At 45.3% G+C, this 17641-nt stretch overlaps 1 protein-coding gene and 1 long non-coding RNA gene across 6 annotated transcripts in view; one reads left to right on the forward strand and one right to left on the reverse strand.

The window, feature by feature from the left end:
• Positions 1-469: 469 nt before the first annotated feature.
• On the forward strand, positions 470-14425 carry LOC140001637 (uncharacterized). Of its 2 annotated transcripts, none has more exons than XR_011807112.1 (3): positions 470-2530; positions 9160-9247; positions 14194-14425. It is a non-coding gene; the product is annotated as an uncharacterized lncRNA (long non-coding RNA). The 2 variants fall into 2 exon arrangements; XR_011807111.1 differs by lacking the exon at positions 14194-14425 and adding an exon at positions 11075-11282.
• Positions 6509-17641, reverse strand: part of DNAJB6 (DnaJ heat shock protein family (Hsp40) member B6) — a 66825-nt gene continuing 55692 nt past the window's right edge. For 3 of the 4 annotated variants that reach the window (XM_027450440.3, XM_027450441.3, XM_072033835.1), the window contains one exon: positions 14451-16054. In XM_027450440.3, coding sequence (XP_027306241.1) covers positions 15972-16054 — 83 coding nt within the window. In that variant the 3' untranslated portion in view covers positions 14451-15971. Of the gene's footprint in view, positions 7013-14450; positions 16055-17641 lie in introns of those variants that run through there. The other variant, XM_027450442.3, reaches the window with a different exon arrangement.

Consider the following 17641-nt stretch of genomic DNA (forward strand, 5'->3'; position numbering starts at 1 on the left):
CCCACGCCACTTGGTGGGAAGATGCAGAAGAGGGTGGATGGGAGGAAGGTGTTTTTTGTTTGTCTTTGGTTCTCGCTGCTCTCGTCTGTTATTAATTGGCAGTAAATTACATTAATCTCCATATGCTGAGTCTGCTTTGCCTGTGACAGTAATTGGTGAATGATCTCCCTGTCCTCATCTCAACCCATGATTTTTTTATTTCATCACATCTTCTCCCCCTTTTCCTTTGAGGAGGGGGAGTGAGAGAGTGGCATGCTGGTGCTGAGCTGCTGTGAAAACACCGCAGATGTTGAGGGAAATCTCCACGGAGAGAGGAGGCTGTGGGTTTAGGACACTGTCAAGTTTAGTCAAGGAACAGCGGTGGCTGAAGGCTGGGCAGGTGGACTTTGAGCTTTGGCATTGGAATTGCTTTTTTATCTCTTCATGCCCTACCCGTAGGAAGGAGATAACGCTTCTCCTCCAGCTGGTGATAGAGTGGCAAGGAAAAAATTGTCTAGAAAATGAAAGGGAGACACTTGTACAGTGGCAAGGGTTTTATAGCTAAAAGTGAGGCAAAGACACATTACCTCAACAGTTCCCAAATTTGAGTCTGAAAAAGAGAAGGAAAATTGTGTCTGTCCTGGAATGAATGGCTTTGAGAAGAGTTAATAGAAAACCTAGAAGCAGACACCAAATTAAAACCATATTTGTTTTTCTCTTTCTTTAGGGGAAAATTATTTAAAGAATAAAAGCAGAGAGTAGGAGCTGAGCTGAGTCACGGTGTGACGATGAAGGACCAAACGCACAGTGCACCAGCAGGTCTGAAGACAGCCAGGTGAAGGTGCCCAGTTATGCTGCCCTGGCCTCGTTTAATATAAAATGACAGCAGGAGCCTCATAGTAGGTAAAGCAAGGGATGCTCCAAATGGAGGTGAGGTTCCGAAAGATGTCGTCAGCCCAAGCTGAAAAGCTGTAGGAATAAAGAAGAGGGCTGGATTTGGATGGAGCCCAGAGGAGATGGTGCCTGGAACGATCTTATCATAGAAGAAGAGGAGCAGAGCAACAAGGCAGCTTGTGACAGAGCTGAGGGCCGTACAGGAGCAGTACAACTAATCCATTCCTCATGGTGCTTAGAGCCACCTACACACTTCAGGAAAGACCCAGTTTGAAAAGCTGAAGGTTCACTGAGAAGAAAAAAAAAAAAAATGGAGTTTTAATAAGGATTCATTTATTCATAGTTCATTAACAATTTCCCCAATTTCTGGTACTTGTAAACAGAGCGGCCTTGTCCTACAGCGGCAGGCAGGCGGTTCGGTGCCGCGCTCTCCCGGCGGAGGCTGTGCTAATGTGAGTGCTCTCAGAGTGTGCCTGGTATTTTTGGAAGCCTAAGCAGATTCAAAATAGCTGAGCGGTGATGTGTCTGGAATCAGAAGCCCAGGTCAGAGGGGATTAGGAGGCTGGACTCGTGGTAGCAGGCCGCACAATCCCAAGTAGTTGTTCTGGGTGTTTTACCCATGCCCCACCGTCAGCCTGGATAATCTGCTTGGTAGCCCCAGAAACTAAGCCAGAGGCAAAATACAGGCTCTGTGAGGCAAAACAGCCAGGCTTAAGTTTCTGTGGGAGGCCTAGTTATTCCATTTTGCTAAGTGGTCATTCAGAGGTCCTTCATAGCAGCCCCTTCATCTCCAGCTACATCCTTCCCTTCTTCCAGCCATGCCAGCTCATTTCCAAATTCAGCAGCATGACACATGGTTCACAGGTTTAACCAAACTTCAAAGGTTTAACCAAAGGAGGAAGTGTTTCAGACTGCTTTCAGGGTCACTGCACCATGAAGAGCAGATTTATGATTGTTAAAGCTGATGGACCTAGGGTCTGTACTTACCTTAGGGTCTGTACTGAATATATTTTTTCTTCCAATATTTACCACAGCTGGAAATGAAAAAGAAAAGAAAAAGAAGAAAAAAAAAAAAAAGTAAAAAGAAGAAAAAAAAAAAAAAGAAAAAAAAAAAACACTTTCTGTTTAAGTTGCTGTAAAAATCCAGTCCATGCATGCTTTGATAGGAGACAGCCTAATCCTCTTCTTGCTTGAGTGGTCTCTCCAATTTCTGCCGTGGAGCTGACAAGTCCCCTTGGGTTTATGGTGAGGGATTTTTTTTAGACGACGACTTTTTTTTTGCTCTACTGATTTTACCTCAGGGGAAATCACTGAGATTTTTTTTTCCACAAGAAATAGCTGCTCCTTATTTATTTAGATAAGCTATCTAATTCCATTAAAGGTAGCTGTTTTGGGGGCCTTTTTAAACATTCTTCCTTTTGCTCTGGATTCTTGAGATCTTACAACATCTTTTTACAAAACTAGTTGGCTTTGACAGTCAGGGTTACATTAGGCTTGTCTAACAAGTGGGAAAATATACTTGAGGCCTTCACAGAGGACAGTCACAGGTCTGTTCCAGTCCAGTGGGACTCACATCCAGCATGCTGGGGGCAGAGCTGAAGGACAGCCAGGACAGAATGGGATACATTGCTTCTGCACCAACCCACGCCCCAAAAATGTGAGTACCTCCAAAAGGGCAGGTTAAAAATGCAGGAGATAAATAATGGAAGGAGTAGAATAACATTCCCGTGATGGATGTGCTGAATTTTTTCTCTAAATCAGGAAGATTTCTTCCTATAGCCCTGCTCTGTGTCACATCCCGGAGTGGCGGACATAGCACAGGAACAGCTGGATAAAGACTTACAGGCTGAATTGTGCCAAAGGGCAGAAGTGTTGCCATAGCAGTTCTTCCAAATACCATTTAAACTATTCAGTTTTGTTTTCTCTTGACAAACACGGGATAAACTAATTACATTATTTTGCAGATAGGAAGTGAAATAAAGCACCTTATCTCTGGGAAAGCCCTCAGCTATGGCTGTCACTGTACAAATACTTGCACTGCAAATACCATTAGGCAGAATGGGAGGGTAAGCAACCAGAGCCACTGGCAGAAGGGTGGAGCACAGCACTCAGCTGATGTCCCCACCTCCGTTTCTGGTGCCCTCGGATTTCAGGGAGAGAGATAAATATGTTGTCTTTATATTGGGAGTACAGTGGAGTATAGGTTGAATTCCATTTTTATAAGCTACAGGACTGTTTAATCTGCACTGCCCGCCATTATTTCTCTGTGTGCTCATCTTATGAAATGGCATGATTGAGGTGTTGCGCTGAAGAATTAACAAGCTAAATGGTCTGATTGAAGTGAAAGAGAGAGGGATTAAATTACCTTATTTTATACACAGGGATCAGAGAGAGGCTGGCTGGTAACCATTGTAAGATTGGCTCAGGTGCAGAGTAGGTGCAGAGTCAAGACCTGCATGCAGATTCCCTAAGTCCCAGGCTACTCTCATAACCATGAAAGCCTTCTTCTGAAGTACAGAGCTAGGCTTGTAATATGGCCATGTATCATACATCAAACCACCTTCTGCCTCCAGCCTACCCTCACTCCAGCAAATTTCCACCTTTGAACTTCGTATCTGCAAGGGCTGATTCCTCCAGTAAAACCCGTGCTTCCAGATTAATACATTGCAGCCCCAGATGCCCAGGAATTGCAGAAGACCAGAAGGATTGTAAAGAAGAAATCATGACAGACTTTTTAGAAAGCTGGTAAATATTAGGCTAATGTGCTGGGAAGTTCAGGTGTATCAAAAATGGGAACGAGGTAGCTTACAACAGAGAAAGCTCTTGGTTGATGCCAAGAAAAGTGTTTTAGTAACAGCTTCAACTTGACATAAAGAGTCAGGAACACGCCACCTTCTTCCTAAGGGAAAAGCAGAGCACTGCTTTATTGATGAAGTTGGGAACCTGACAGGAGTACATTAAGCTCAGCGGCGCTAAGCACCTTCTAGGCTCATAAATGATAGCAGGATTTGAAGGTTTACTATGTAAGTATCCAAATTAACTAATCACAGTAAAGTGTGCCACATTTCCAGTAGTACAAATTAGTTGGGTAAGGCTGCTTTAAGGTAATGTGGGTTGATGGAATTTCTTAACCATTGCACTTGGAAGGATACATCATGATTTAACTCACTGAATATCTATACATTCCAGTGCAAATAACACAGTAACTGCTAGGGCTAAATTAAGGTTTGTTTTCCATTCAGAAAAGGACTTTGCACTCCACAAGGAGTAATTCAAATAGGGAAACCATTTCAGGATACATCCTGATAAAGGTATCAAATAATTTTGGCTGGATTCTGAGGCAGCAACATGTTACTTCTCTTACTTGGCTATTCTGTTTCCTGATCACTATAAAATGTCCTTTAAAAGTGAGATTCAGTGTGGTGACATACATAATACTAGTTTATTTATGTTACATATGAAGCCTTAAATAGTTCCAGAATTTTACCTCAGACTGCCTCTGTTGGTATGATCGCTGTATAATCCCAGTAATGGTACTTGTCACTAGAAATACAACACTAAAACATGCAGTGCTGAATCCTGCACCAAGAGCCAGGTGAGCACACACAAATACACCAGTGACAGCTCTGAAGCGGGACAGCAGGAAAAGCTACACCTGCAATAAGTACATCCACACATGACAAAAATCCTAGACAGAAGGGAAGAGCCTGATATAAAACGTATCATATCTGTTTTAAATTAATCTTTGGAGTACAAGAATACAGCTGTGTCCTGGGGCTCTAATTTTAGATAAGGAAACACAGCTGTGAACTGACTTTGACAGCTCTCTTTCTATATGCTGCCTCTTACAAGTCTAAGAAATAAGCCACACCAGCTCAAGACCATTTGGCAATAGTCCATAGTTTAATATTTATCAAAGTGTGTATAATTATAACTACCCTGGCAGTTGTACCTATGGTATTTTTCCCACTGAAACCCATTACTTACGGAAAACTCATCACAAATCCTAGGCTTAGTCCTGGCCAGAGATGGTCCTACCTGCTTCTGTCTCCCTGAATGGGAGCCTGATGTAAGGGCATTGCAGACAGACAGACAGGCAGGCAGGCAGTCTCTTGGACTATGCTGCTGCTGGAGGAGCTGAGCGAATGGGAGCACATTCTGTAAGAGGTGATGCCTAAGCCAGATAACCATCCCGGTTGTGGCTGGGTGTTTCTCTGTGAGATACTCTGTGGGTTTGCCATGAGATCATAACCTCCTTGCAAGCATTATTAAACGAAATTATATGGCCCCACATAATGCAGCAGATCAGATTTTCATAATATTCCCCCCTCGCCCATGAAACAAAGGACCTATATTAAGGAGGCACAAATCAGGGTTAGATCACCCCAGTGTTTGGCACTACCTGAATGTAAACTCAAAGGCCTAAAAAATAAAGGCTCTGCACTGAAGTGTTCAGAAAACTGCTGATTCCAGTGTTTTAAGACTATCTGATAAAGGCAGATGCTGTTTGTTTCATCCTCTGAGCTGCTAGGACAGAATCCATCCTCTTGGCCTAAGAAAAGTAGTTGAAAATATTCAGAAGGATGTTTAAGGTATGTTTACACGTGTATATAGAGGCACGTATACTTATTTCTGTGGAGAACAACACAACTTTCAGCTTGACCAGAAATCAGCCCCAAAGCAGAGCAAGAAGGCTAGCAGGAGCAGACAGCAAAACATCTCCAAAATGAAACTTGACTTGACAGAAAATTGACTTCTTAAAATTAATGATCACCCTCTTTCCATCTGATGTACCTGCTTTCTCTGGGAACATTCATCTCTGCCAAAATACCTCAACGAAAATCTCTCTGTTTTCCTGAAAAGGTCAGTTCTATACAAGGAAATAACTCAGAGGTGGGTCTCCTGTGTCTTTGGTCCTTTGTGAACCAGTAATAGGTCAGAGAATCACAGCTGGGTTGGGTTGCAGCACCTCAGGGTCCCTTAGGGTCCCTCGGGCCCAGCCCCTGCCCCAGCAGGGCCACTCAGAGCAGGATGCCCAGGCCCATGGCCAGGCGGCTTTAGGAGCTCTCCAAGGAGGAGACCCCACAGCCTCTGGGCAGCCTGGTCCAGGGCTCCACCACCCGCCCAGCACAGCCTAGGGATCAGGTGAATCTCCTGGGCTGTCAGTGGATCCCCAGGGGCTGAAAGCTTCCACCTTAGGACTGGGATCACTTGAGCAGCTCCAGTGTCACAGGGCTTGGGCATTGCAGCTCTCCCAGGGCATCTTCCAGTAGGGGCCTGAGGTCCCCGTGCCCAGCTGAGATGTCAGCCTTGCTGCCATGGGCTCTTCCTTGGCTCAGGAAGCCCAGTTATGGGGAAAAGCTCAGGGTTGAGCTTAAAATGTAGTTAATTGCAGGTGGTGCTGATGTATGTACTCAGCCACACAACACCCTCTGTATAAACACACCAGAACTGTAGTTTAAATGACCACTAATGCAGTGCTTACCTGGAGTAAACCAAGAGTTGAGGGGACGTAGAGACCACATCTCAAGAAAGAAAAGAAAGAAAACAAAGAAAAGAAAGAAAACAAAGAAAGAAGATGAGGAGGTCCCTAAGTCCCTTTGCTTAAAAGAGACACAAAAGAAGAGAGGACACACCAGGTAGGTAAGCTGTTTATTCACCAGTTCTTCAAGAAACATGAGACATTTTCAGCACAGGCAGCAGAGGAAGAGGACCCACATTTGTGAGATCTGGGAGCAGAGGTCGCCCACATAAATTAAAAAAAAAAAAAAAAAAAAAAAAAAGCAAGAGCAAGCAGAAAAAAAAAAATAGGAGGAAGAGCCTCACAGGTGTCCCCAAACATCTCTAAGTAGAGTCTTACACAGCTGTCAGGCAAAGCAGCTCTGCTTCCCTGCAGTTAAATTGGTCCGCTTTTTGCCATCAGCACTGTGGAGCTTTAATACCAAATCCTCAGTGCTGACCACCGTTTCTCCTTCAAGTGAAGGGAGGCGACGGCAGGTGCTCGGTGCTTGGTTTTCCCCTTCTTCCTCCTCTTCCTCCTCTTCCTCCCTCCAGCATCGCAGAGCGCGGTGCCGTGTCCTGCCCTGGCAGCACGCTCAGCTTCACACCTGCTCGGCTGCTTTCCAAATGGGCCTCACACCTTTAAAAAGATAATAGATGTCTTCTTTATCATCACCTCTGGAAAAATTCTTAATAAAAGCTGAGATTAATACATATATATTATAAATAGCTCAGTGGCACCAGACAAACAGCTTTCACACTCCAAAGCCTTATTTCAGGAAAGCGAGCACTCTGACTGCAAGACGCAGACCACTATTGATTGCCGGTCCCATAAATCACATTTATTTTCCAAATAATAGGAAGATTCATTGTTTTCTGCCAAGCGTTGTCACCTTGTAATAGAAGCCAGTCAAAGCAACAGTAATTTTCACACCATAAAAACAGTATCAAGTCTGTTCACTGAGCAGGATGAGCGCTATCGATCGGGGAGGGAGGGGAAAGAAAAACAGGAGACGAAAGCAAAGAAATTAAGTAATGATGTATAGGGTCTGTAATGAAAGGTCTGTTAACATTTCCATTATTCAGCATCCCTCCCCAGAGGCCTGCTGTGAAACATTTATAGCCCTGTTAGCAAACCCTCTCCTCAAAGCAGGGCTGCAAGGGGTTCGTGGTGGGACACTGAGGTGTCAGCAAAGGGGAGGCCGAACCCTTGCATGGTCACTGTTTATTGACACTCAACAAAAAAGCCCCAGAACATTTGACTAAATTGAGTTTTTCTGCTGCAGAGAGACTTAGGGCTAAGGGAGAGAGGGCTGCAGAATGGTCACCATCAGGGGAGGTCACAGAGTGGTGGCAGAGGGGACAGGTCTGCTTCTACCTGCCCCACATCTGTCTCCGCTGTCCTTACTATCAAAATTCACCTAAACATTTAAAAATAATAATAATAATTAAAACAAACAATCAAACAAAACAAACAAAACAAAACACCATCTCCAGAGCAGCTCACATAGATCAAATACTTGCAAACTGGCCAGCCAGGAAGTTTGCTTGCACCACCCTGGCCAGGAGCATTTCAGCAGGAGGCAAAGCAGGTGGCTGAAGGTCTCAGCAGAGGTGGAGGAGACTGAGACCCATGTCCCGAGGAGCCTGGCCTCCAGTAGCACCAGTTCCATCACCCACTGTGACCCATCACGTGCTACATCCCATAGACACAGTTCCATGCCCCGTGTAAGTGCAGCATCCTGAAGGATCCTGTCCGTGGCTGCTCAGTGGCTGTGTGGAGGGTTAGCACCATGCCAGTAATGCAGCCAGCAGTAAATGGAACAAAAAGCTGACCTAAAATGTCCTGTGAGCTTTTCTGCCCGTCTCCAGGCATCTGTCACTCTCTGGATTAAGTCAAAAAGCATAGGGCCAGTCTCTAACCCCCTGAATTTCCAAGTCAAGCCTTCATACTCTTAGTTCTACAGCAACGACAGGTGATGGTCTCGTCACCCTTTTCTAGTCAATGTCAGCAGAAAGTAGCCCTAAAATAAAAGCAAACCATCCTCCCTGCTTGGAGAGGCAGCCTCCTCCCAACGGCTCCAGTTCCTGAGCAAGGTTAACCCATGGTAACAAGAGGCTGATGACTTTCCTGGGTGGAAAATTGAGGCAACTCCTTGTTAGCAACTTTAGCAAAACATTGCTAAACCACAGACCTGAACCTATCAGCTAACTAGCCCAGGAAAAACTTAGTAATCTCTGCATGAACCAGCAGCTGTTTCATAATTGTGCTGGTAGAAACACCTAAAGCTCTCCGGCTCTCTCAGCTGACACATCACAATAAAACATGATAGGAGCTGGTGATTCATTGCCATCGTGTTCTATCACATCCCAGCTCCTAATGCAACCTGGGACCTGCACTGCAAGTTAGCTGAATAATATTTTCCTAAGCAGTCATGATAGAAAAATCTGTGGTTCCAAGGGAAGTCATTTTGTTGAATAACCACCACCACCAAACCTGAATCCTGCGAGAAAGAGGAGGCCTGGGGCTCAGGTGCACACAAAAATCTCCCTGCAAACCACAGCAGGGCTACCTCAGGAGCACAGCAAGCAGAGATCACCTACTGTTTGCCCTGGGATGGAGACCCAGTTGGGTGAAATTGTATCTAATGTGGAGATGGATCTGAATCAGAACTACAGATCCAGACACAACATTTGCGGGTTTGGACCCAGCTAGGCAATGGGCCAATATTGACTTTGCACTTTAAGAATCATTGTTTGATGTCCTGCACCCTCCCATCTCTGCAGGTCCTCCCTACCTGTGGCTGATACCTCCGATGACTAAAACCCCAGCTGTTTATGATTTCCCAGATGAAGTCAGTGACCCTGGAACCCTGTAAGTGAACTCTTATTTTGCCTTCCCTGTGCAAGATGGAAGGAATTTTGCCTTCCCTGTGCAAAATGTGCTGAAGGGCATAGGGAAAACCACAGCCCTGATTTCTACAGCTGGGAAAAAACCCTCTGCACAGTGGACAAAACAGGTCAGGAAGTGGAAAAGCAATTTCAGTGCCATGTGCAGTGCTGTGGAAATTGGGGACGTGTGGAGTCGCACACGCTGTGCCTCCAGGGACATGTCACACCAAGACAAGGTGTCTTCCCAAGGGGACCTGACCCATCTCTCTGCTTGGCAGTGGTTGTACAGCCAGCGCTGGGCTTCCATCGGAGGTGGCAAACTGGTGGTGGCACATGGAGCTGGGGACAGCCAGCACCTGCAGCCCAAGGAGGAACAAGTGGATGCAGGAGTTGTGCAGGGTCAGGAGCGGTGTGTCCTGTCTGCTGCCAGTGCCCCGTGACACATCTTCATCCGAGGCGGGGTGAAGGAAGGTGAAGGTACGTGGGACCACGCTCTGCAGACACCAACCCTACGATGAGCTCACACATCCTCGTTGTGGAGCCTGGGAGTCTGGTGAGGCTGGAGGCATCAGAGGCGGCTCTCAGGGGTCACTCTGCTCTTCCCACATCCCAGGCTTTACTCAGTGGCGTTTTCCTCCATCTATCAGCCCGACACAGGGTGGTAGCGAGTTGCTAAAATGCTAGTCATGCTCGTCTGGGCGGTCATCACAATTTATAGAGCTGAGTTTAACGAGCTCTCCTAGCCTGAGAGGACGATCAAAGCTAGTGAACGGCTTTCCTGCGAGGAGTGATTAAGCACACCGGGCCTCTTGGGTCATAAAAGAGTTAACCAAAGCCTGACAGGAGTGAAACCTGGAAGCCATGGAAAAGGTGAATGAGGCTGTGATGTTCCCAGAGTATTTCAGTTCAAGGGTGGAGGAAAACAAGTGGAAAGGTTGAAAATGAAGGGGACATCTCTTCACCCAAGAGATTCCTTGCTGTAGGACTTTGTGGGTATTATGCAGATGCCCAGGTTAACTGAGAATATCAATGGGCACAAAAATTGGGCAACAGTAAAACTCCATTTCTGGATCCAGGAGCCTCTGACCCAGAGAGTGCCAGAGCAGGGAAAACATTAGGGTGAAGCATAATTACACACTCAGCTTGTTTCTGTGCTCTCCCCTAGGCATCCACCATTAGTCACTATCAAAGACAGGCCAGTGGGACAGAGCTGACAAATCACTTTTCTGGGTATAAAACATGACTCACAGCAGCAGGAAGGATCTGGTGCTGGTTACCTCCTTGTCTTGCATCCCGAAGTGTTAAGCCCAGGTTGTCACATCACCACCAGCACGGCAGGTTGTGGCTTGCCTCTGTTGCCAGGAGTACGTCGTGCACCTCTGGTGCGTGTCCCCTCCAGGTGCCGTGGGAAGAGTCTGCCTGGTGCTCCTTAATGACTTCTTAAAGCTCGGTCATGCTCTGAGTGCTCAGGCTATTAAAGGAGCTTTTATTATCCCTTGGTCTCACGTAGCAGCATGCAGCCAGCACTGCTCCACTGAGGACATTCAAACATCCAGAGCTGTCACACATCGCACCTCCAGAATTCAGACAGAAACACGAGTTTCATGAATTGTAGCTTAATACTTTTCCGAGGTGTGTTTGCTTAATGGGTTTGGAGCAATCTACTGCGTTCTACTCTTACCTTTCATCTTAAAAACCTGGAACCAAATTTTGCTGTCAAAGTAAGGAAATTCTCCCAAGCCTAAACCTTTAATATTGACGTAATGTAAAAATAACACTTCCCCTACCACGAGATTTCATTGTATTGCAGCCACTGGCAGCCTAAGGAACAAGCGAGCCGTTCTGCATTAACCGAAGGATGAGCACTTCCCAAACAAGGGATGGAAAAAATGATGTGTGCTATGTAAGTAGAAAGGTGTGTGTGCATGCCAATGGAAACAGGCATTGAAGAGAAGCAATCAAACACCCAGGCAGTGCAGCGAGGTCTTGTTCCATCCTTGGGGACATTCTAGAAAATCGGTGACCACTTCCAGCCAGACATGGAGGCGTTGTCCTGAAACCAAAGCATTCAGACGCGTTATGAGAGCAGGTGTTCTGGTTTTCCTCTCACCTTCACTTCTGGCTTTTGGGGTTGTTTTTGGCAACATGGGGCTTCCTGGAAGAAGGAACGTTTGGGATGCTTGATGCTGCAGTTCAAGATATTTAAAATGAGGTGAGCAGTCTCTACCTGTGAGGAGAGCAGCGAGGTAACCTAACCCCACACTTGGAAATGGCACCTCGGAGCAGCTCAGCCTCTTTGGCCATGCTTCTCCTGCTGTCTGGAGTTAACAGCCAGTGTCAGAGGGCACCAGCAAAGTACTCAACACACCTGACACTTCCCAACACCCCACCCGAGCCCTTTCTGCTAGAAAAACGTGTGAGAAGTCCAAGCGTGCTGACACGAGGCAGCTGAATCCATTACAGTTTCAAATATTAACATTTATTTAATCGGAGGATCACTTTAAGTGCCCTGTTTTAATTTTAATCGGTGGAGAAGAAAAATTCCTTGCCCTGCTTGCAATTTTCAGCGCCACAGGTAGCAATGAGCAGAGTTTTGCAACTAATGATAAAAAATCCCTTCAGACCAGATTCCAGCCTGCTCACTGGGAAAAGGAGAATTAAACATACTCAATCATGGGTGATTGTACCAATCCCTTGTCAACATGAAAGGAAGGGCGTAAGATGCTTCCAAGGAAAGCTAAAGTGAGGAGGAGATGAGAGCACTAAAATATGAGCTAAGTGTGGACATAAGGGACCAAGACTGCACAACTGAGGTCTGAAACACAGCGAGGACTAACCTGAGCATCCCAGGAATGAACGGTCCTGTGCAACTGGCAAGTACAAAAGAAAAGGGGGAGGAAGGGAAATGAATGCATTTCTAAGTATATAGACTAAAACAATGACATTCAGTACAGTTACAAGCTGATCCCACCACTCCATAGGCATTGCTTTGGTGGCACATAGCTGGAAATGTTCACAAAGATGTGGGCACGTGTCACACATTTCAGGCATCGTTGGAAAAACGGGCAGTTTTGTGCTTCCCTAACGATTATCATACATCTTATAGGCATACAAGTCTTTTCAGAAGGATGTTTTACTTCAAAGAATGCACACAAAGGATCATGAGATTGTTATGAAATTCGGGAAGAAAGCAGCCAAGCAAAGAAAGAAAAACAGAGCTTTGTCTTACCTTTAGGAGTGATGCTTACGGGTTGGGAAGCTGCCCAGAGAGGTGGGCACCAGCACTAATCAGAGACTGGGCAAAAACTCGAAAAATACATTTTTATCACTTTGACACCAACATTCTATGAGATAATTTATTTAACATCAAAGTCTTTCCAAACCTCAGTTCAAAGAGCAGGCTGCACACCTCTAAAAGGTGTGAAAAAAACAACTGAATTCAAACCATTTTCACAGTGGCATCTTCCAAGTGAGGAGCAGGAGCCCTTATCTCTCCTCGTTTCGCTTGTTTGCGATTGTGTCCTCCTATCTGAAGATAAAACTGTTTTGTTTTCAGTGTAACATTTTAATTATGCTGTTTCTCAACTCACTGCGTGTTCTTTGCCCTAATAATTTAACTTTCTCGTGGGATTCTAAAAGGAATTGAAAACACTTTGGGTCTGTGAGCCCAGGTGGCTGCTCTGTAACAAATCGTTTTGCAACACATTTTATACATGACGCCAGGTCTGTATTTAGACTAGCTCTGTTTCCGTCCTCAGCTCTCCCATACAAGTGTTGTAGGATAGTCAGAAACCATTTTCTACCTTTCATAATACATTTATTCACAGCCACTCATGGGCCAGCGCTATCTTTTATCGGTTGTGGTGTCTCACGCCCACCTGCATTTTTCCTGCCCCGTATCATCACGCAGCCTTCACCCTTGGCAGATGGATGCAGAGGGATACGAAGACCTCATGAGATGTGTGCCTGCTCATACACACGTGGCAGACACGGCACAGGCTGTCCTGCATCGCCCAGCATGTCACGATATCCCAGCTGACAACCCTGCTCCATGGTACTCCTTGAAGCAGTTGCCCAGAAATAACCAGGCTGAAGGAAGGAATTGTGCTTGATGGCCATGGGCCCACATTTCTTAATTTCTGGGCAAGCTTGGGCAGATTCTAGGTAGTTACAGGAAAGATGACGCCCGTGATTCCTTCCTCGGAGGACTTTGTTTCCCAGGAGCTTCTCCCAAGGGAGCACAGCTGCCAGGAGGCATGCAGCTTTTTTGAGGGGGGTGCCCTCAGTTAGATGGGCATCTCCAGGAGTTAGTTGGGCAGCCATTAAGGGCTGTACAAAGCTGTACAGAGTTTACAGAGTTTTTTCCCAAAGCTGTACAAAGTTTTGTACTCTGGGGCAGGGGTACATACGGTTCACCTAGGTTCTTCTTGGGTATGGCCCCCAACAAATGCATGCCCAGATCCCACATGACGTGGCAGTGCCTACAGGCAGGCTTCACTTAAAGTGCTCAGGCTTCATAACCAACCACGAGCCCACCTGCAGGCCTCCTAATTAAGGCTCTGTCCTCCTTCTTCAGGCCTAATGTAGGGATGGGACTCAGGAATATATTTACGTACCCAAATGACGGTCTGCTCTAACTCTCCAAGGCACATTCCTGATCTGCAGCCACGCTGTCCTGTGACGTGAGGCTGCTCACAGCACAGGGACGGCCCAGGGAAACAAGCCCTAGGCTGGCGTCACCTCTCCCTTCCTCCACCTCTCCTCCTTTTCCAAGGAGGGCACCATTTTCCCCACAACAAGGAGCTCTAATAGCTTAAAATTAGCATACACATTAATGGGGACTTCTTCCCAAAGGGGGAAGGGCTTTAAATGGGATGCAATTCAAAGAGCTGTGCATTTCTCTGTATGATCCTTGTATGTAATGTGCAGGCTCCGTTTGATGTGTATGAGCTCCTACGGTGATGTCTCCAGCCAGAAGGAACCCTGGCGTTCCAGTATCAGCCATTTGGCATGGGGACTCTATCGACTTGCCCAAGGATGTAGCAGAAGGCATCGCGTGGTGAGCTTGGGGGTGTTCGGTGAACGTGGGCTCTCCTCTTGTGCTTACAGCCTCAGCTCTAACACAAACCAAACAGGAACAGCTGGTGCCAGCTCTAGTCTACAGGACAGTGCAAGAGGACAAAGTATAAAGGAAAATTTTCTTTATTTTTAAATATTAGTAACACTGCACAAAATGAAAAAGTGGTACTTAAGTGACAGAAAAAATGGTACTCAGGCTTATTTCATATTAACCTTAATTTAAATACCCTAACAGAGTTCATGTATGGTTATATGTTTGCGTAAGGTTACGTTCTGTAATGTAAGCATTAGAAGCTAAACCATTCAGATACCACAGACACCAGAATTTGTTATATCAAACCATGCTAAAATGCAGACTTGATTTTTTTTTTGTTTGTTTGTTTAGCTTCTTCCTTACACCATTATGTGTATCGCTACATACACGAGGGAGTGAGTTTCTCCAGGAACTGTGGACTTTCAGTATTGCTAGGTTTAAGTCTGTTACATCTACAACATATTGGCAAGAGGAAGACATGAGAAACAAAACCATGAGCTGATAACTCCTACCTGAAGGTTAAAAAGAGGAGGCAACGTACTGACAAGAAACATGCAGGTAAATGCTTAAGGCAACAGAATGGCTCTGGACAAACTAAAAGGTTAGGAGAAGCAATGGATCATGCACATGAGACGATTACGGGAAGCAAGGAAGTAATCTAGCCAGAAAATGTAGATTTATTTAGGACTGAAGACATGTTTTCAAAAAAAAATTAGTCCTGCAATAAAACAGATGCAAAATGCTTTCATACGTAAAGATGCAAGTTCTCTGCAGAAAAAAAAAAAAAATCTTACACAGATCCTGAAATATTTTCATTATTTAAAAGCTACTCAACAGAAACAGAGAGCAGTTTTAAAGTAGCACTTAGATCATTTGTCTCTAGCTTCTGAAAAGAAAATTTTAAAATAAGGAATGATTTCACTAAATGATTCACCGGGAGTCAACTACGCTTAAAGAAATCAGCACAAGTGTTACAGAAGATGGTCATTACACTAAGTTTTTTAAAACCAGAGGATATAACTTCATGATACACTTTAAAAAGAAGGAACATTTTAATAATAGGGACAAACCTTTACTACCCAGCTTGGGAGAAGAAAGACACAGAAGTCATTTATTAAGTCTGCATAAATTACCACATGAGAGCACGTCTCAGTCCGACTCCCAGTGACATGAAGGAACGGGATTGATGTTTAACTCTTTCAACAAGCCTGATGTTGATGCTAGAGTGACTGGACAAGCAGGCATTTGCACAACTGTCTATATCCTACAAAACAAATAAACGTTAGACTAGAGTAGTTTTAGTCCCAGGGAAGGAAGAGGTAAGAGATTCCGTAATGTTTTCCAATCGTCAAACATAACACACTTCTAACCAAGATCAGCCTCGTCCAAATTCCTTAACCTGACTGGCAAGAAAGCCACTCCGTGAAACTAAAAAGAATAATATAGTGCAATTTTAGTACAGTTTTAAACATGAGTCACTTCCTTACTAGCAGTGTGAACAATCAAAAAAAAATATATACTCAGAAGAGTTGTGCTCAAATGTATTGTAAGTTGCTGTTATTGTAAAGGTTTTGGCATAGCAGAGAAGTCCGTTTTAGTAACTCCCTTTGGTTGACTTCTTCTTCTTCTGTTCCTCTCTCTGCTTCTGCTTCCTCCTCTTGCTGCCTTCTTTGTATCCTGAGGAAACATGGCTCGTGAAACACTATTCACAGTATTCATGGACTTTTCCCCTCTACCAAATGCACGCGTTCACTGAATGGTTTAAGGAGTCTTAAAGAAAAGATCTGGCTTTCCAATTTTTTATTTTTTTTTATTATCATTTTAAATCATCAGTTCTAATATATCCCTTACATAGGACAGAAAGAAAACACTGCATCTATCTTTGAAGTCTGAAAAGATCTAAGAACTTTCAGAAGACTTCAAAGCCATTCAGGAAAAGCTTCAAAATTAGAGCACATGCAAATCCGGAATAATTTTCAAAATGGAAGCAATAAGACTTACACAGCAGGAGCTACTTAAGTACTGGCATTTCCTGCCTGCAGTATTTAGAGTTACCATGATATTTGCATTTCCATTTTAAAAACAGGGAATGCTGAGAATCCTGAGTAAATAAGAAGGTGCTCGGTGTTTACCAAAACGCACTTCGTATGCAGGTCATCAGTCTGCTCATGCTTAACAATGCACCATAGGCTGCATACTACTGCAGCTCCTATGGTACATGGAAGCATCACGTTCAAGCAATAACCACTTGCTATGGGTTCAACAGGCACAAGCTTTCAGCCACGTGATCGTCATCCCAATGTGTTCTTTTTCCCCACAGAGATGCATGGAAACCAGTTCCTGCTCTGCGTCACCTCCTCTCCTCCAGGCTTGCCACACAACACAACTTGCCTGTACAGTGCAGAACCAGCACCACATCTACCCAGCGCACTTACAAACCTAAACTCAAAGGTAGCACGCATTTCCTTCAAATAACCAAAAGCAAACCATGCCGTGAGGTGGCAGGAGGGACCCCATAGCTCAGCAATGCTCTGCCACTGGGAACCAGCATGGTCCAGGGAACGGGGCTGCACCAAGAGGATGAGCCCCTCGGTGAGACACCTCAGATCCAGGCTGTGAGTCAGAGGAGTGACCAGGAAGGGCCCAGCTCTGCCTATCTGGAAATATTTCTATCCCCCATTTGGCCTGCAGGCAGTGGGACATGACCCTGAAAAGAAGTCACCTCACCGCAGCGCCCGGTGCTGCAGCCATTTAGCACCGACAGCAAAATTAAGGAGGGAAAAGGAAATGGTGTGAGGTCAGAGGGTTACGGTAACCAGAAGGCTTTGAAGTCAGGCTGTGGCTTCAGGTGCCTCGAGTCAGAGCTCCTCCCAAGTGCAATTACAGCTGTGCCACGGCAGAGCTGCAGTTCTGCAATTTAAGACTTTGGGAGAGCCACACTTGTTTGGGCTAAAATCACTTCAGACATTAGTAAAAGCTTGAGCATGAGAGGAAACACACTCCCTTGCAGCAAAGGAAAACTGCGCCTAGGTTATCACTCCAGCTCCTACGCTGTACCAACAGCATTACTTCATCTCCTGCAATCGTCTGAGTCAAGCGCCAGGATATTTGTTTAGAAATTCTGCCATGAGTGATTAGCCTGTGCAAAGTTAGAGTGGAAACCAGTTTTATTGTTTAAGGAAGAGAAAAGCTGCCAGTGCTTTGTGGAATTGCAAATGACGCGGTGTTTTCCCCGTGCCCTGCCACCCTCCTGAGATACAGCCC

Source organism: Anas platyrhynchos, chromosome 2 (genome assembly GCF_047663525.1).
Source record: "Anas platyrhynchos isolate ZD024472 breed Pekin duck chromosome 2, IASCAAS_PekinDuck_T2T, whole genome shotgun sequence".
Classification (NCBI taxonomy): Eukaryota; Metazoa; Chordata; class Aves; order Anseriformes; family Anatidae; genus Anas; species Anas platyrhynchos.